General features: G+C 46.7%; 1 protein-coding gene across 10 annotated transcripts in view; it reads left to right on the forward strand.

Annotated features, from left to right (window-relative positions):
- The first annotated feature begins 329 nt into the window (after nt 1–329).
- The window catches only part of Aagab (alpha and gamma adaptin binding protein), a 46,491-nt gene continuing 27,409 nt past the window's right edge, over nt 330–19,411 (forward strand). For all 10 annotated transcript variants that reach the window (XR_007593519.1, XM_050151758.1, XM_050151760.1 and 7 more), the window contains exons 1-5: nt 330–493; nt 13,835–14,025; nt 14,152–14,248; nt 14,513–14,602; nt 18,306–18,389. Coding sequence is in view for 9 of the 10 variants with exons in the window: in XM_050151758.1 (XP_050007715.1) it covers nt 421–493; nt 13,835–14,025; nt 14,152–14,248; nt 14,513–14,602; nt 18,306–18,389 (535 nt within the window). In the remaining variant the exon portion in view is untranslated. The remainder of the gene's footprint in view (nt 494–13,834; nt 14,026–14,151; nt 14,249–14,512; nt 14,603–18,305; nt 18,390–19,411) is intronic.

Consider the following 19,411-nt stretch of genomic DNA (forward strand, 5'->3'; position numbering starts at 1 on the left):
GCTGTTTCCTTCCGTGAGGCAGAGTGTGAATGGTGCTTGGGGAACACAGGTTTCGGGACTCACAGGGAGGTCTGAGCGGCCGACAGTTTGGCCGGTTTCCCACCTGGATTAGGATGGATCCGATGGGGTCGTGGCCCTCCTCAGCCTGCGCCATGGCTGGGCCGGGTTGAGGACACCGGTCCCCGGAGGTGCGGCCTCCAGAGCCTTCTACGAGGCGGGAGGACGCCCGTCCCCATGGCAACGCAGCGCGGGCCTGCGCGCTCCACTGGAGAAGCGGAAGGGGGATGTGCTGGCTCGACGGCGCTCAAGGCACGGCCCCGCCCAGAGCGCGTTTCCCGGATCGTCTCCCCCGCGCGCTGGCCGCAGTGGTGCGGTCCAAGGCGGAAGCAGCGCCGGCGCGGAACACGGTCTGCGGCAGCAATGGCTGCGGGTGTCCCCTGCGCTCTGGTCACCAGCTGCTCCGCCACCTTCACCGGGGACCGGCTGGTGCAACGTGAGTAACTGGGCGTCGGGGCCGGGCTGCAAGGCCGAGCTCGGAGCGACGGGCACAGGGCTTTGCGCCGGGCCCGGGCTCCCGCTCCTCCGCAGGTGTCTGCGCCTGGCGCTTAACCCTTTTCTTGGTTAAAGTAAGGCCAGTCTCTGACCTTGGCGAGCGACCTCTAACATGATACTCAAGGCCCTGAAAATTGTGCCCTTAAGCGAATGTAAGGCGCTGGAGTTTTGGTGTTGTGGTTTGGGGGGGGGGGGGCGGTGATGCCCCTGTAACTGAAGTGCTGTGGGGGTGGGGTGGTCATGCTAAATGTCCTTCCAGGAATCGCCTAACCAGAACTCCTGTGCTTGCAGAAAACTAGAATTTTACTAACTGTAGCTCTTGGACTGGCTTTAGGCCGCTTAATGGTCATTTGTAGCCTGCCTCAGCGTCTGATCTAATATCCTTGTGATTATCAGTACTTTTGGAAATAAGCAAACAGACCCATAGCTTCCACCAATCCAAAGGCTAAGAATGTTATCAGAGAGTATCTGAGGCCTGCAGCAGAGGCTTCCCTGTTTACAGTAACCTCCTGATGTTCCCACCGATGTATTTTTAAAAGACCCGGATAGGCAACTTTTTGTTGTTGTTACTATAAAAACATCGAGAGATTGTTACCATGTTAGAACGTGGTTTTTGAGGCAACCCCAGTTCTTGTTCCCTGTCCCTGATCACTCATGTTTGGCTCCAGAATAAACTCTTATTCCCTCTGAGGTGAGCGCTGTGGGCATTCTTGACTCAAATAGATATAGGTAAATAGATATTCTTGACTCAGAGATGGATGGATGGAGAGAGAGATGACTGCCTATGGGGTGAGGACAGGTCTTAGAGGATTGTTTCAGCAGAGGCTAGCACGTGCAAACACTGGCTGGCATCACTATAAAAGCAGATCATCTGTTTAGCCCAGGGTTTGCTCGTCTGTGAAGGGGGCGTATGGACAGGTGTTTCAAGAGCTAGCTGATGTTGGCTTGCAAATGTGTTCTAACCTGTAAAGCATTAGCCGTTTGTAATTATTTCTTACACCTGTTGACGAAAGTAGGCGAGCTGCCCTTCCAGCACAGGTATTCTGTCTTTTGCTTATTGTGAACACGTGGAAAGTCCCTTACTAGGGCGAAAGCCTAGTCAACAGCACCTAGTAAATGGTAACCAAACTCCCTGCCTTTCCCTCACTTCCTTCAAGCAAGACTCCTCTTTCCCTCCCGCCAGGTCGCCCATCCTTTCCCCTTATATTGTTTCTTCTTAAAACAAGTTCATACTCTAAGTTAAGTTAGCATACGGAGGAAAGAATGTTAGCCAACATTTTGGTGGTGGTCTTTGCAGTCTCCCTTGGGCCCTGAATTCTTTCTGCATTTTGTAATTACTGTGAATATATACTTCTACTTCCTATATAGGTTTTAGCCTGGGGTGTGTGTGCGTGGTGTTGGGGGGGGCCTTGCACATGGTAAGCAACTGCCTTCCTACTGAGTCATAGTCTCATCCCCTGCCCCGTGGTGGTGCACTCCTTTAATCCCAGCACTCAGGAGGCAGAGGCAGGCGGATCTCTGTGATTTTGGGGCCAGCCTGGTCTGGTTCCAGGGCAAGGCTTCAAAGCTACAGAGAAACCCGGTCTTGAAAAAACAAAAGCAAAACAAAAAAATTACTTTCTGTTGTACATCATAGAGTGAATATACCAGAGTTTTCTCAAGGTGTCTACGAGTGTATATGATTTTCTACAAGATTTATATGCATTTGGATTCCCGATAGTGATGGATGTGTGTTCTTTTAAGGCCAAGCTCAGGCTTATTATGTATTCCAATAGCTTTGCTACTCTGTCTCCCTCTCACCCCACAACAAGGTCTTGCTCTGTCTCCGAGGCTGACCCTGAACCTGCAACCCTAGTTTTGGGTTCACAGGCGGGCAGCACCATGCCTGGTCCTGTCCTGCCCATCAAAGATCAGAATTGGCAAACATGGCCAGTGCCTCGAAGGAGCTGATCACCAGGAGCTGGCAAATGGTGACATTCTGCCACTGTTCTTCTATAGAGAGACTTTAAGCATTGTTGGGGGTAAAATACTGTGAGATAGCTCAGTTTGCTCTGAATGCAGAGCGTCTTAGGTAGCTCCAATTCTTGTTAAAATTAAGTGCCACTCATTAGTGTCCTGCTAGTTAAGAAGGCAAGAGCAGAACGGCCAACAGATTATTTGAATAAGGGAAGCAGAAGGGGGCTGCTGGTCGGGTTCCTCCAAGACATTGCTTTTTGCAGTCTCCTAGCCGCTTCTTGGAAGAAGCAAGAGGCCACAGATAGCAGTGGGATGAAGTATTTGCATAGCATTTGCTGTTTTACCGTCATTAAAGGCTGAGTTACGTTAGTCAGGGGATGAACTTGATTTAGGAATAGAAGATGGAGGTTACACGATGAATCAATGACTTTGATCTAGTCAGGATGGATGAATGTCTTGGTCTGGCTAGGACACAAGTTTTGGGTTGAATCTGGTGTGCTTTGAGGAGGTTTCCTTGGTTTGGAAGAGGAATCCTGCCTCTTGTTGTCAATCTCTGTATCTGATCTGACCAACAATAGAAATTATTTTGTAATCAAATACCAAGTTTGTTAGAAATTCCCTTTAAGAATTAGTAGGCCTTGACTGTAGATGAAGTACCTGAATAAACTTTGCAAAGTTTTATTTGCAGTACCCTAGCTAGATACATACTTAACTAAAGGAGGCCTTTTGTTTTACACTGTAGACTTTTAATAATTTTTAATTTTATTTATTTGTTTGTGGGTGGTATACATATGAGGGTCAGAAGACAACTTGTGGGAGTTAGCTCTCTCTTTCCTTCGTGTGACTGCCTGAGAAGGGGCTCATGTCATTGGGCCTGTCTGCGGCTCCTTCACCTGCTCCCTGATTTGGAGCTCCGGTCGTCAGGCCTGTCTGCAGACGCCTTTTCCTGCCCAGCTACCTCGCCAGTCCCACAGCGTAGACCATTAGAGCTTATGCAAGGTGTGGCCCTGAGAGCAAGTGTCCGTGCTTCAGGCCAGAGTTCCTTCTGCCTGGAATGTGTTTTGTGAAGCTGATACTCTTATCTGGGAAAGGTGTGGTCTGGTAAATGTGTATCAAACTTGGAGCCAGTGTCTGTTCTGCTTACTGCCTCAAAAGTCATGAATTAAGCTACTGTTCCTACCCTCACGAGGAATGTGGTCAAAATGTGTACTTTACCTGTGAAAACGGTAAAATGTAAGGAGCTAACATCTTATTCCTACAGAAAGAACATAGAAGAATCCCTGGAGAGTGGTTTGGTTTTAAAATGTGTGATGCCAACCCAGCAACTATAGGTCACTTCATGTCTACATCTGGACAAGTTTCCAGAACATCTGGAGATAAATTCTTTGAACTAGTGCCATGCAGAAATCTAGAGATCTTTGAATAGTTTTTAATGTGTATGTAGAACTCTTCCTAGTGTGTTTGTAATAGGTGTGTGTGTGTGTGTGTGTGCGTGCACATGCACACATGTATGCAGTGCCGAGGAAGCCAGAATAGGGTGTTTGTTGGATGTCGGAGCCTTCGAAGCTGCAGTCACAGGCAGTTGGGAGCTACCATGTGGGGCCTGGGAATTGAGTTCAAGTCCTCTGGAAGAAAGTATTGAACCATCTCTCCAGGCACCCTCAGCTGTGTTTTCAAAAACTATAATTTACTTTAGTTATTGTAATTGCAATAGGATTGGTAATATCCATTTTATGATAAGCTAATGCAGAAATACAAGGTTTGGTTTGCCCAAAGTGCTCAGGCAGTAACTGCTGCCCTGTGTGTTCTTGGTCAAGTCTTAGCCAGAGGAAGGGAGAGTCGAAATGTTTGTTATTCCACAGAAATCAGTTACTTACGGTGGCGAGAGGACTGATACTTACAAACTCGTTTAAATATGCTTTTGTTTCTGTCTGGGATGGTTGAAGACGTAATTATGAATGGAAAGGGGGAAAATCTGCCCAGAGAATGCATATTGCATTAAAACAGAGTTTTTAACAAAGGAAGTGTATGTGATGTGTTAAATATACAGTGAAAGACCATCTATATCTAAGTCTTTAGCAATGTCTGGGTTTTTGTTTTCTCAATTCATTACATTTAAAGAGACGTATCTGTTAGCCACTCTTCCTGCGGAGGATTAATATCAGCAAATTCCTCTGACGGCCCAACTAGATGGAGGCTTCTGTGTTACAGTGTTTGGTCGTTCAGTGCTTCTTAACTTGATTCTGGGTTTTCTTTTTTCGAGACATGGCTGGCCTGGAACTCACTATCTAGACGAGGCTATCCTAAAACTATGCCTGCCTCTGCCCGCTGCGTGCTGGCATCAAGGAGGTGCACAACCACACCCTGCAACTCTGCCATTCTTAACCCAAGAGTACTTTCACTTTTTATTTATTTTTAAGAATCAAGCCTTATTTTGAGCTTTCTTGTCAGACTGTCTTTGGATCATCCAAACAGCGATATGGAGATTTATTATTAATTACGAAAGCTCGGCCTTTAGCTTAGGCTTGTCTCTAATTAGCCCTTATAACTTACTAACCAATTTTTAAAACCTACATTCTGCCATTTGACTTGGTTACCTCTCCTTAGTATGGCATGTCTGACTTGCTGGCAAAAGCCCTGTGCCTAGAATCCTTTTCTTCTTGTTCTCTCCCCCTGGAAATCCTGCCTATCCTCTCCTGCCTACCTATTGGCCATTCAGTTCTTTTATTAAAAACCAGTGAAAAGGCTCCTTGGCAAAGGCATATCTTCAGTGTGCAAAAAGATGATCTGACAAGACACCTAACCATTGACGAGAAAATGTGATCCTCCCCCACGTAGTGCAAGAGGTTGAACTTAAGGCTGTGTGCATCTTACAGGAGCCCTCTGCTGCTGAGCTACTCACCGGGGAAAATTAACTTTCTGTGATTAGAATTTAGAAGCCTAGTCCTCGGGTTTCTAAAACAGTGGGACTATGAAAGTTCAGTTCTTTGATGGATAGACATGGCCTTGGAGACTCTCACAGCGAGTACTTATGATGTTGCTTGTTGGCAAAACAAGTATTCTCGGCAAGAGCGAGAGTTTCTCCATCCACCAGTCTCCAATGCTTGGAAAGGGCTTCTGTGTTACCCAGAGGGCTTTCCTGTTTCAGGGTGGAGTCTGTTGTTTGGTGACAGCAGGGAGGGGTTTGAGTCATAACGCGTGGTTTTCCTACAGCTTCTGGAGACAATCTGAGGGGAGCCTTTGGTCTGCTCTGGAGATGTCTGTGGTTGAGGATGTGTTGACTGAGTTTTCTGTCCTGCCCGGTTCCCGCAATCGTTAGGTCCCAAGGAAATCACACAGAGGTCTATATTATAAACTGATTGGCCCATTAGCTCAGGCTTCTTATTAACTCTTACAACTTCTATTAGCCCATTATTCTTATCTGTGTTAGCCACATTGCTCAGTACCTTTTTCAGCAAGGCAGTCACATCTTGCTTCTTCTGTGGCTCGGCCAGGTCTGCCGACCAAGCTTTCCTCTTCCCAGAATTATCCTGTTCTCCTTGACCCGCCTGTCTGGTGGGCCACTTATACTTCCTGCCTGGCTGTTGACCAATCAGCATTTATTTAAAATATAATTGACAGATACAGATAATTGTCCTACATGAAGGTTGTTTCCAGGTCTCAAGTTTCTTTCGCAGATGGACAAGAGATCTACCACAAGCACCCAAAACTGTCACCACAGCAACTCAGTCAGTTGTCAGACTAAGAACAGTGATGCCCACTGGATAACAGGGAGCAGGAACTGGTGTGTTTTCTATTGTGATATTTAATACATTTAAGTTTTTCAGCTAATGTTAGGACTTGAGATTTTTGTGTTTATTACAAGAGAGATGTTGACATTAGCTTAAGAAGGAGTGAAACGGAGAAGGCCTTCCTTCTCAGGCCAAACGGCCTTACAAGCAAGACCACGCTGTGCTCCAGTGTGGAATCCAAGGCAGCGTGAGGTGAGCTTCTCCGAAGTCGTTCACTCAGAAAAGTCAGGGAGTCAAGATTTAATCCATCTTTCTGTTCTTGCAAAACATGACTTAACATTTTGGCGACCGGCATTGCACATTGTCGAAGTGGAGACAGGAGAAATGGAGGAAGATTTTCCCACAAGAGCAAGAACTTTAATAATTCTTAAAATAAGTTTATACTCCTGGTGTGTGATCTCTGTAGCCTTTGGGGGAAGTGAATTGAGTCAGTCATAGATAAACGAAAAATGTCCCTGTAGGTGCTTGCTGCTTGCTTCCTTGTCTGTGGAGCAGAACATCCGACTTAATGGGAGGAGCTTGACACTCAGTGTCATATACTGTTTATGAGGGCCCGGGTTACAAGGGACTGCCTTCACGTAAGTGGGGAGAGACACCTCTATGGTGCCTTAGGTGTCACACAGGACTGTTTGTGATACAGTGTTTCATCCTCCTGGAAGGCCCGAGCAAGCATGTCTAGACTGACTTTCATTTCTGGTGTGTCTGTCTAACTGCTGGCTTTTGTGCAGTAGAAGGTAAAAACATTCTAGACAGCATGCAGTGGTCATGTGATTTTAGCAACTCGGTGCCTCTTGCCCCATGTAATTCCTCCAGCAATAACTGAATTTATTTGTGAATTCAATGAATAATCAAATCTGATATAAAATCATTTTATAAGGTTAAAGTCTGAAAGTTGTTGGAAACTTTCCTGGCAAGAATGACAGTCTGGACATGACTTTGTATTTAAGTTGGAGCCAGTGTACAGGTGCCTCAAATAGATCGCTGCAGACAGCTTACCCAGGAAGCAAGATTGATGCAGGTCTCAGCAGCCCAAGACAGTTGTAAAACTCAAAGAGCCTTTATGGTGTTTTCAAAGTTCAGAAACAACCAGCCTCAGGTTTAATTTTTCATGCAGACCTGACCACTGCTTCTGCCAGCAGAGGCTTTGATCAGCATCTGTGTCCAGGGGAGGGAAGTGTGCAGTCATTTGGATGTAAGCAGGGTAGAGATGCCGGTAGGATGGGCGTGCTTCTGTCTGGATTCTGCTGGGGTTTTCTTGGGGGGAAATCTGTTTGCTGATTTGTAGCCTCGTTTTATTTATCTGTTTTTAAGTGAGTTAGCTTTATTCCGCAGATATTTACTGATCATCTTTCCTGGACCCTCCACTGTAAACACCGAGACCCTGTGCCCCGGTTATCCCTGTTGTTAGCAGATTCAGAGCACTATCTCATGGAGTAGGTGTATCTAGTCTTCCTACTAAAAATACTCAGGTTATTTTCAGGCATCTAGACTCAATTGCCAAATACGTTTTTATTATTAATATTCAAAGAAGCCATGCAATAGATTAGGCAGACATAGTTTACCAATACAAGGGGAAGAAGACCTTTGTACCTGGAGTGCGAGGTTCCTGTGGGTGTGTTGACTCGTTTCAGTTCTGTGAGAAAGGAAAAAGCCAACTTAGTACTGTAGGATTTTCATTTTGCTTGTGAACAGGGCTAGGCCACTCCTTTGGGGCTTCATTCTTCTAAGCTGGGGAGTCTCAGCATCCACTGTTGCCATTCTAGACCGGCAGTTCTGTTGTTTGGGGCTGTGCTGCTGAGCAAGCATTCTTGTCCTCTGTGACTAGATGCCAGTGCCATTTCTCAGCTGTGACAACCACAAAAGGAAGTCTCCAGGTATCCACATGTTTGTGGGGCACAAGATCATGTCCCCGTAGCGAGCCATGGCTTTGGATGGAATTAGAACTATGAGTGTATGAAACAGAAGAGGAGCTGGAGAAAGTGTTGACCTGCTAAGGGCACTGGCTGCCCTTGCTGAGGACCAGGGTTTGGTTCGCGACACTCACCACCAGGCAGTTCACAACTGCCTGTAACTCCTGTTTCAAGGGATGTGCTGCCCCCTTTTGGCCTCCAAGAACACTGAACACATGTGGTGTACATGCAGATGAGCAGGCACATGAGTGTAAACATGAATAAATATAAAATGTTTTAAAGGAATGGAATTCAGAGATGTTTCCTCTTTCTGAAGACGCTGGGCAGGAGCTGGCTGTGAGTCGAACTCCCAGGACTGGGTCATCGTGGTCTTCGCACGCAGCATGCAAACTTAAAGGCTGATGGTCTCTTCCTGACAGCTTCTTTATATTCTTGAGCGTTGTGCCGTTGTATTGTGAGGTCTCCTAAAGGCAAGCAGAAAACATGCAAGTGTTTGCGCACACAACTATTTTAAGATGAGGCCATGATGACCAATTCCAGATGACTGGAGAAAGTAAACTGGAAGCAGAGCAGGAGGATTGGGTTGGGTTTCCTCAGCTTCGAGTCTGAAACTTTCCACTGCGGTATAAAAAGCCCGAGGGCCGTGGAGTTTAGAGTGTGGCCAGCAGAGAGAAGGGGTGGCCGGGGAGGTGTGGGTGCTGGAAGCAAAGGGAATGGCGGTTGCACCATGCAGCTGCGCTACCCTGCTGGGTTAGCAGTCCAGGCCTCTCTCAGCATCTCCGTACTTCCTACAGCCACCTGCCCGAGGCCCCAAAACAGGCTACCTGTGCTTGTGTCCGGAGGCTGCAGGAGGACACTCAGGGAATTCCAGATAGGAACTTGCTGACATTGCTCAGTGACAGCCCTAGCACTATGGTTTTAATGGCCAGGGTCCTTGACACAGGACCGTGGTCTCTCGTGTGTATGGTTTTCTGTGCTGTAGTGGGACAGCTTGCAACCCCCAGAAGAGATTTCTCTCTGAGTTTGCCAGTTGCAACAGCAGAAGCACGTTGAGGATTCTAGCACCCTTTTACCTGCTGGCTGACAGAAGCCCGTCTGGGTCTCAAGCTTCTTCCCCAGCCGTATCTCCTTGGGTTCTCTTCTGTCATCATGGCTGTCTTCCCCTTCGGCTGACGTCAGACTCTGCTGCCTCCTGTAATTTTCTTAATTGCTTTCTCTTCTGCCTCAACAATGGAAAAGAAAACTTTGAGACCTCATATTTTACCAGGTGGTCAGGCTGGAAAAGAAAAGAGGCCCCAGAGCATCCTGAAGGAGGAGACGCTTTCCTTACAGGACTGCCTGTGGCTCCAACTGCAGTCTGGAATCACCGATAGAGAACACTGGGTTGGGATTGGAGGAATGAGCGTGTTTTTGAAAATAGGTATTATTTTTATATGTATGGTGTTCTGCCTGTCTGTACATGTGTGCACTCCATTCGTGCCTGGGGCCTGTGGAGTTCCAGGCGGTTGTGAGGCACTGTGTGGGTGCTGGGAACTGAATGCGGGTTCTCCTCACAGCAGCTAGTCCTCTGAGGCGCTGAGCCCTCCCTCTAGCCCCAGGAGAGAGCGTTCACCTTGGGCCGCCTCTGTGTTCACCCCTGCACCGTCTTGCACATTTCAGCCTTGAAACCACAGAGGAATTTTGTCTCTATTTGAAGCGCTATGACTCAGGTCCTTCTGGCCAAGCTCTTGCTAGCACTGGGATGCGGGGCTATGGCGGCTCAGTTTCCTGTGGTCTCTTCTGCTTCTTTGGTGCTGGCTGCACCGAGAGAAGGAAGAGAAACTTTGGGTCAGCAAGAGAGAGAAGACCGTGAAAGACTCTTGGGGCTGGAGTGGAGATGGCTAGAAAGGCAGCTTCAGTTTGCAGAAGAATAAGAACAAGTTGAGGATGTGCTTCTCTAGCTTGCACTAGGCCCTGGGGTCCACCCCTAACACCTCCTAAACCAGATGCACGCCACACCCTGTAACCAGCACTAGGGAGGCGGAGGCAGGAGGATCAGAAGTTCAAGAAAACTCAGCATTCTCAGAATAATACTGGTTTCTGGAAGGGTTGTCCTGGTTGGTGGTAGCAAGTGTTGCGTCCTCAAGCCGTGGAAAGTGTGATTTGGCCATTAGGTCTGTTGGTATTAAGTGCTCTCATTCTGCCGCTGAAGGAGGCGTGGCTGATTGCAGGCACAGCCGTGCTGTGTCATCATTGGGATGCATTTGTTTTGTTGTTTTGGGCCAAGAGTAGCTAGATATAGAGGCCAGATGTTTGTGTGCACACACGTGCGTGTAAATGGTATGCGTGGTGTTTGGAGAATAATCCTTGAACTTCATTCTGCTTCCTAATCTGCCAAAAAGAGGCTCCCCTCTTACTGGTTCTGAAGCACGACCTTACTGCGTTCCCTCTCCTTTGATTGCTTGCCAAACTGACTTACTCTCCTAGGTGATGGCGCAAAGCCCAGGCAGAGGATGACAGGTGTTGGGTCACTCCGCTGACCATGATGCGCACAGCCTCTGTCACTTTCTTTAATCTTTCTTTTCACCACCTCTTCTGGGGCCGTAGGGAAAATAAGCCACCTAAGTGAGAAAGTACCCGGGGCTGACAGTGGCTGGAGACTCCCTGCCTGCTGAAGAGCCAGTTCTCAGTTAAGGCCTGCTGTTTGTACTTGCACGGGTACCTGTGTGGGGGTGGCAGTGGATTGGATTTGCTGCTGAACCTGGGCTGGTGTGTTAACGTCTTACATGAAGGCTTCACAGATGAACTATTTCAAGGTGTGAATCTAAGTGTGTAATAACAGACCTGGCAACCAATCACCTCATTTGTCTCTTAAAAAGTTCCGTATTACAGCTCCACCAGGTGGCCGCTAGCAGCATGGATGAGAGTTGGAGGGCGAAGCTGCTCTGAGAAGTTATTTGCACACGTGTGGAGTTGAGGACATCCCATGAGGTATAATGAAGGGCAAAGAAGGGAGAGTGTTTTGAGCCGTGCAAACAAAGCAGACCCTCAGATCTCTGGTGCACCTTTGGCATAGATACTCAGATGCCATGAGCAGTTTGTAAATGGCTTCGCAGAATGGTCCCCTTGTTTTGTTGTTCCTGTTTGGTTGGGGGGGGGGGGGACAGTGAATCTTTAGGTGTAAGGGTGTGCTGTCTTGTGGTCATACTCCAGAGTGGCATAGACTTGTGCCCATGTGGCAAGTGTCAGCATTTTGAGGAAGCAGGAAACATAATCTGGCTTCAGCTTCGGTTTCTGCTTCCACACGTAGTCTCTTTTTCCACACTGACATTGATGATAGGAGCTGGAATCACACAGTTTTCATCTTCTTCCCCTCGTTCTGCCTTGGCACAGATGTGATAACAAAGTCCTTCCCCACTTTTCTGGGCAGTCTGACTAGATGTGACATGCTAGAAACAGTCAGCGCTGCTAAGGAGAGTGGGCTGTTCTCTTTTGAGGCAGTTCGAAGAATAAAGCAGAACCCAGGCAGCTACCAAAACATCAGAAAGTAACATCCTGGCTTTTTGATTCTATTCCCATCCGAGTTTAGCAAAAACAGAAAGAAATATTCTCCCATTTGTTTTTATTTGCTTACCTTAAAAACCCTTATTAAGATACAGTCTGTGCAGCATAGTTTACCTGTCTCAATGCACACCAGCCGGTGCTTCTTCATATTGCAGCCCCATAGTCGGTCCAGATGGTCATGGTCACAGTTAGCATGTACTTGCAATGTAATTGATTGTATTTTTTCATTGAAAAAGTGTAGGCCCAGGTAGATGGCAGCTCTTAAGTATGGTACTTAGAAGATAGTGGCAAGTGGTGGGACTTAGTCCCCTTGGTTCTCCTCTGCCTCTTCCCAGTGCTGCCTTCTGTACTTCTCCTTTAGAAGCTAGCCAGTTCATTGTTTTAAATTAGCCAAGAATGAGGACCCATTTCATGTCTGCTCCTCCTACCCTTTCAAAGTCTGTTTCTGTGTTTGCACTGTCTCCTGGCGGGGGTCGCCTGCCTCCCTTGTGCTATTGACATAATGGGTTCTGTTGGCTGGGTGATAGGAAGCCTGAGAAACTTAGAGCGTCAACTTGGACTGTGAGGGAGACTTGGATCTAGGAGTTGTTTGTTTGTGTTCTCTATGAGACACTGCTGTGAAATGAAGTCTTTGATAGCTCACTGTCCTCTTGCATGCCCGCCTGAGCTGTCACGGTGCACATTGTAGCTGGTTGCTATGGGATTAACACTACGTAAAGGATTATAACAGAAAACAGAAGTGAAGCAGAATTGCCAGTTTCTTAAAGAGGTAAAGGACCCGTTTTTATGGGTACAGATTTTTCCTTTAAGAGTAATGACTCTGATTTGGGTGAAAATGTCAAGAAGGGCTGGAGAGATGCCTCGGTGTGTAGAGCACTTGCTGAGCAAGCACCAAGAGGAGTGCTGAGCGTGAGGAACCGTGCCAGGCATGGTTGCGAGTGCCCCTGGAACCCCTGGAGAATCCCAGGCCTCCTGGACACCAGCTTGGCTCAAGGTTTGATGAGAGACCCTGTCTGGAGGGAATAAGGTCGAGAGCGATAGGACAAAGCACCTGATGTCCTCCTCTGGCCTCTGTGCGTGTGCACAGGCTTGCACAGATGCACACACTTGTGCACATGTACCCCTCTCATTGTCCACCTCTGAATGAAGTGAAGGTGGTAGGGATGGTGTGGGAGCTGGGAGCTTGGGCGAGAACAATTCCAGTCGCCTCTTCTGTTTCTAAATGCTGTATGGTGCTGGGACCCAGAGTGTTCCCACGGCTGCATGACCACAGCTCTGGGTTCACCCATTGATTCATCTTCTGCAGTGAAGGCTTTCTACCTGCATGGCACATAAATTTTTGAGAGCTTTTTTTTAAAAAAAAAAAAAATGGGAAGCATTTAATTTGTTTTGATACGATTTTAAATTTGCCAGAGGTGTTTCTGTCAAATAAGGATTTGGGTGGTGTTCAAAGACTGAACAAGAATGGATATAAATAGAATTGGGGCCATTTATCAGTATCTATTATTTTGTTTCATTAACTGAATTAATGTCTAAGCATTTAGCCCAAGGAATATATGCAGCTCTATTTTATTAATGGCTTAGCCTTAATTCGCTCATCCTCTTAGCACGCAGTAAGTGCAAAGTAGTTAGGAATTCTTGTAGTCATCTACTTCCCATGGAGGACTAACGTAATAAAATGAACATACCCTCGTTCTTTCTCTTCTTTTGGCTCTTTTCTGGATATTTATCAAAGTGCTCACCATCCCGCCGGCTGTTGTTTAATCTAGAGCTAATAAATTTTGTCTTCTGATAAGGAATATAGCCCAGTGGTACAGCACTTAACAAGTATTGAGATGTCCTGGGTTTAATCCCCAAGATTGCAAAAGAAAAAAAAAAAGCTGATTAGTTAAATAACGTCACCATTGTTTTTTTAATGAGGATTAGAGGAGAACAATCTCCTAATAAATTCAGGGCTCTTTGGACTCCTTGTATAAAGGGAAGCAGCTGAGGCTCCAGGTTAATCTGGTCATCTCACTAAACAAATTGACCAGTGTGCATTGGTTTTGTGCCTTCCCTGGTGATACTGTGCTGTTTGTTCAGATATCCTAGGAACAGAGGATGCTGTTGTGGAAGCAGCTTCCAGCGAGGCCGTGAGGTTCTACCCCTGGACCATCGACAACAAGTACTATTCAGCAGAGGTCAATCTGTGTGTGGTGCCAAGCAAGTTCCTGGTCACTGCTGAGATCGCGGAGTCAGTCCAGGCGTTCGTGGTTTACTTTGACAGCACACAGGTAAGCTCTTGTTTCCAGTGGGGAAACACCACCAGCCAGACTTTGTCCTGTGCTTTCTTTCTCTCCTCTACGTTCTCTGAGTTCCTCGATGTGTCTTTTCATTTTTGCTTGTGTCTGCCCCTGTAGAAATCGGGTCTTGACAGTGTCTCCTCATGGCTTCCCCTGGCAGAGGCATGGTTACCCGAGGTGATGATCCTGGTCTGTGATAGAGTCTGTGAAGACGGTAAGGGTCTCCAACATGTGCCCTTTAGTGAAGACAGGGTACTCCGTGTCCTCAGCTCATCTTGTTACGCTGTGAAAATCCTACAAGATTTATATTGTTTTCAGTATCCTTTGAGGCTGAGATCATTGTCTCTATGTAGCTTAATTCTAGATGCCTGTAGAATGACATTGACATCCGGGGGAAACACTGAGGCCAAAGGAGAGTGTTGAAGGTTCTTGGTGTTTTATGATAGTTTTACTTAGATGCTTTTACGTGTTGTTTTAGGAGTAAACCGGCAGAAGGCTCAAGAGTGGTGCATCAAACATGGCTTTGAGCTGGTAGAGCTCAGCCCCGAGGAGCTGCCTGAGGAGGATGGTGAGTGGTGGTGTCTACAGGAAGCTGGCTTTGGGTTGAAGTCTAAGGGATTGTTCCAGCCTAGGGTAGGGGGATCACAGCAAGAGCCCAGAAATGCTAATGTCGCCAGCTGTTTAAAAGACTTTGAGCAAAACCAATAGTGCCCCACCAGCACTGCCATAGATTGCCTGATTTCATCATCGCTTTAGAACTTTTGAAAATCCATGTGTGTACTTAAACAGATAAAAGTAAGAGATCACTGTTGAAAACCATTGCCATTCCCCTGTCCTTAATCCACTGCCCGCCAAGGATAGTGAGACCTGTGTTTGTGGAGTTTGTTCCTTCTTTTTCTTTGGAATTCATAGTAAGCGAAGGCTGAATTCCCAGAAACCTCAGGAGGCATGCCAGACCTATTGATACCCAAGCCAGAAATAAACCCAGGGCCTCCTACTCCCCTCCCTCAGGGCAGCTGCGCATTGCCTTCTGCTGCTTCTGCAACCGTCTGGGCCTTCAGTTTCTTTTCTTTCTTTTTTTGGTAAGATTTATTTTTTATTTTATGTGTTTAAATGTTAGTCTACATGTATGTCTGTGTACCACATGCATGCCTGGTGCCTTAGGAGGCTGGAAGAAGGCATCAGATCCCCTGAAACTGGAGTTACAGATGGTTGTGAGCTGCCGTGTAGATGCTAGGAATCGAATCCCAGTACTCTGGAAGAGCAGCCAGTGTTCTTAATTGCTGACCCACCTTGCCATTAAAAAAGGAAAGGAAGGAGAGAGAAAATTGTTACTTTTACAATTTTATTTATGTTTATGTGTCAGTGTGTTTCCAAGGTCACAAGAGAGCATTCATCCCTTGGAATTGCACTTCCAGACAGTTGTTAGACACCTGAAGTGGGTGCTGGAAACTGAACCTGGGCCCTGGGCCAGAGTAGCCAGTGCTCTTAGCCACTGAGCTCTCTCTCCAGTCTTCATCTTTTCTCTTTCCAAGTACACCTGTATGAACTCGATCCAGCTGGGGCAGACTTTGGCCTACAAGAATCTACGTTCACAAATAATTGAGTTTCCTAAATGAAATGTCCCCAGACCAAGAAGGAATGTGGTGTTCCCTAGATGGGGATATTCCTGTGTATGGTTTGGGGAGCACTTGGCACCCTGACTTTAATGTATCAGACTCTTCATGGGAAAGAAGTTGAAAAGGTACTGGACTTGAAGAGACCTAGTGGAAGGAGCCTGTAGAAGATACAGGCTGTCCCAGGAGACATTCCAGGCAAGGAAACCGTGTGGATGGAAGTCCTAGGTAGGACAGGGTGAGGATGAACTAGGGAAGCAGGTCTTCATTCCTACACTCCATAAAGAATACCAGAGGTTGGCAAGTGAAATAGTCCCTTCCATACTTTCTAAGTTCCCTAAAACTTGTGCCCAACTCGGTGTACATGAACGTGTATAATTTCTTACTTCTGATCTTCTTTTCTTCATATTGTCCTTGGAGTCAACTTTGACTATTGTAATCTTGGAATTTGCTCCTTTCTACCAGGGAATTGCTCTGCAGACAGTACCCATGTTTGATTTATTTGTGTGTGTGTGTGTGTGTGTGTGTACACATGCACAGATGCAGGTGCTCACATGTCCCACAGCACACCTGTGGAGGTTGGACATTAACTTCTTGGAAGCAGGTTCTTTTCCCACAGTGGACTCAGGGTGGGGATTGCGGTCATCAGGCTCACAGCAAGCCCCGACACCTGCAGCGCCACCTCACCAACTCTTAATTCAGTATAGTCTTAAAACAGATTTTTCTGAGATGTGTCATCTTAGAGCAAGGTAATAAAAAGTGCCTTGGATTTTTAGATACAAACTGCTTCAAAGCCACATCTCCTCATCCTTCATTCGTGGGTACTTTGCGCGCACCCATTCTTTTATCACATCTTCTCACTGTTGCTAGCTCTCTGGTTAATTGTGTTTTGGGTTCCTAGGTTTAGTTAGTGTCTTAAGTATGAGTAATTCTTTCAAGAACTGCATCCTCTGTAGTTAAGATGAACATGGCATTTTGTCCTCATCCAGACAGCAATGGGATACACGTACCTTCATTGAGTATTTCCAGTTTTATCCTCAGTTAGGGCTGCCAGGTTGGTAGATGCAATTCTTCAGATGATTCATTGGCCATGAAATACTGTCGGCTGTCACTCAGGCGCTGTCAGGCAGCAGGATGATGAACTCAGGAAGGCATGGTTCCTGCCTGCCTGAGCCTCCAGTATAAAGGGGGAATGCACCAGTGAGTCCCCAGTACCACCATCATGCCTCCAAGAGAGGTCGTCAGAGTGCTGCCGTCCCCGCTGCTCTCAGAGGCTAGTGTAAGAGCGCTGCCCTTGACCAGGTAGTAAGTGGTCAGTAATTGACAGAGCCTGGGGTCAAGTTCAGAGCTTCTGATGTCAAACTCTCTTCTTCCTATTTAACCCAGACCAGGCTAGACCACTAGACAGGAGTTCTGTAAACTCTTCTTGCTCTGACCCACCACAGGTAAATTGTTTCTTTTATCACTTTCCACCTGAAGTCTGAAGCACCTGTGCTTACTGGACACAGTGATGCCTGGACTGTAGTGAGAAGCTGCATTACTGGCTGCTGCTGGAGAGTAAGGCCGCACCGTTTTAAGTAGACCACCAATCCTAGAGACAGGGTGGTGCGAACTCTCAAGCCGTTGCTGCTTGTCCTTTTGGTCATGTTGTGGTATTGGACTAGGAGCCTGGACTTTGCTTCAAACCTCAGGCAAACATTCTGCTTGAGAATCTCCCAGCCTTTTTTTTACTTTCTCTTTTGATACAAAGTTCCACTGAGTTGCCAAGTTGAGCTTCAGCTTCTGTTGCCCAGGCTAGCCTCCAATATGAGAACATCTCGCCTCAGCCTTCAAGTAGCTAGAATTAACAGGCTTCTTGAGGCTGCTACCAGTCCCAGCTGAACTTTGACTCCTGCCGGCTTTCTCTGATGAAGAGCTAATAGGTAACAGGTGATAACAGTCTGCGGCGGAAGACAGCATCGTCTTACACAGAGAGTTGCTTTGTGGCACACAGAGAGGTCTTCCTCCCAGGGATCAAACTCAGGTCACTAAGCTTTTTCACACACAAGTGCTTTTCCCCATGAGCCATCTTACTAGCCCCTGGAAATTCATCCTGTATAGCTAGCCAAGATGAGAGAGTTGGTTTCATTTTTTGAAGATTTACTGTTTTAAAGGGTGTGCAGGAAGGTGCATCCCTGGGGCTGGAGTTACAGGCAGTTGTGAGCCTGCTACCATTGCAACTCTCTGGGGCTGGACTCCAGGAATGGTGAGCCACCAAACATGGATTCTAGAAATTAAACTTCTATAGGGGCAGCAAGTACTCTTACCACTGAACCGTCTCTCCAACCCCAAGATTAGTGTCTTTAATGCTACACTGTGGTTGTTTAATAAGAGCTTGCGTTTTCTGGAGATTGTGAGTGGATTCTCTGGGTGAAGAGATGGAGACAGCTTGATCACACAGTGCTCTTCTGTTGTGACTGTTCGTATCAGGAGCTCGGTGCTCTGTGTTGCTTTATTCACTTCCTTCTGTACACAGCACATTAGGAAGCAACAGCCAAGTAAACAAGATGACTAAACCCAGTTATTTAAAAGTATGCCTTTGGGACTTATAGGCCTGTATATGAATGTGTGGTTTATCTGGATATATACAGACCTGTGTGCTTCTCTCCCTGGCAGATGACTTCCCTGAATCCACAGGTGTAAAGCGGATTGTACAAGCGTTGAATGCCAATGTCTGGTCCAATGTTGTGATGAAGAATGGTGAGTAACTGGATGTTGTCGTTTTTACTAAGTAACATGTTTTAAGTTATCTGAATCTATGTGGAACTGTTAGGATTCTGTGAAATTTTTGTTCTCATTCTCAAGTTTTCAGTTGAAGGAAGAGCCAGAAGTAACAAGCTGGGACTGTGTAGTGTGCTGAATAGGTGTTTCAGCAAGCATGTAAATGTTCCAGTATGCCTCACATTGTTCTGGCTTTAAGAACAACCTAAGTTTTTAAGGTATGATCTTTACCATTGAGGTGCTTCCCATCTACTGAGCGATCCTTTGTAGTGCTCTCTGTCCTGCCCTTTCTGGGCGTTTTATGGTAATGGAGTTTGTGTGTACTTTTCACGTGCTGGGTGTGCAGGCAAGGGGTGCGATGAACACAGACTCAGAGACATGACTGCTGCATTAGTCCTGATGCAGAGAGAACTTCCAGAAGAGCATGGGTTCCCGTACCATTCTTCATGGGATGGGAAAGATGGAAAGGGGAGAATGCTCAGCTGGAGGATGCATGGCTCCAAGAACAAGGATTTTATGTCATAAAGACCCTGGGAGAGTCTCACTTAGCAGTGGACGCTCCCGTGGATATTGGAACATGAGGCAAGGAGATGTGGGCTTTCTTCTTTTTTTTTAATTCTTTTTTGTTTGTTTGTATTTATTTATCTATTTATTTATTTGTGGGCTTTCTTCTGTAACAAGTCTGAGACCCTGGAGGTGGGGTCTCTGCAGGGCTGACAATAGTGATATGTTGGAGGTGGGGGGTCTCTGCAGGGCTGACATTAGTGATGTCTTGGAGGTAGAAGCAGAGTCTGAGGTTAGGGAAACCTGAGCTGATGCAGTCTCCTGGGGGTGAGTGTCGGCCCTGAGTGTTGTGATGGCGGCTGTGGGGGTGGAAGCCTGGGTATGGCATGCAGTCTGTAGCTGGTTGGAACCTGCTCTTGGAGCCTGCATTAGCTTTCTCAGCCTTTGGGAACAAGCTCACAGACTCGATGGCTTAGGACAGTGGGAATTTACTGCCT

Source organism: Alexandromys fortis, unplaced genomic scaffold (genome assembly GCF_014885135.2).
Source record: "Alexandromys fortis isolate MF-2015 unplaced genomic scaffold, M_Fortis_MF-2015_v1.1 scaffold_70, whole genome shotgun sequence".
NCBI lineage: Eukaryota > Metazoa > Chordata > Mammalia > Rodentia > Cricetidae > Alexandromys > Alexandromys fortis.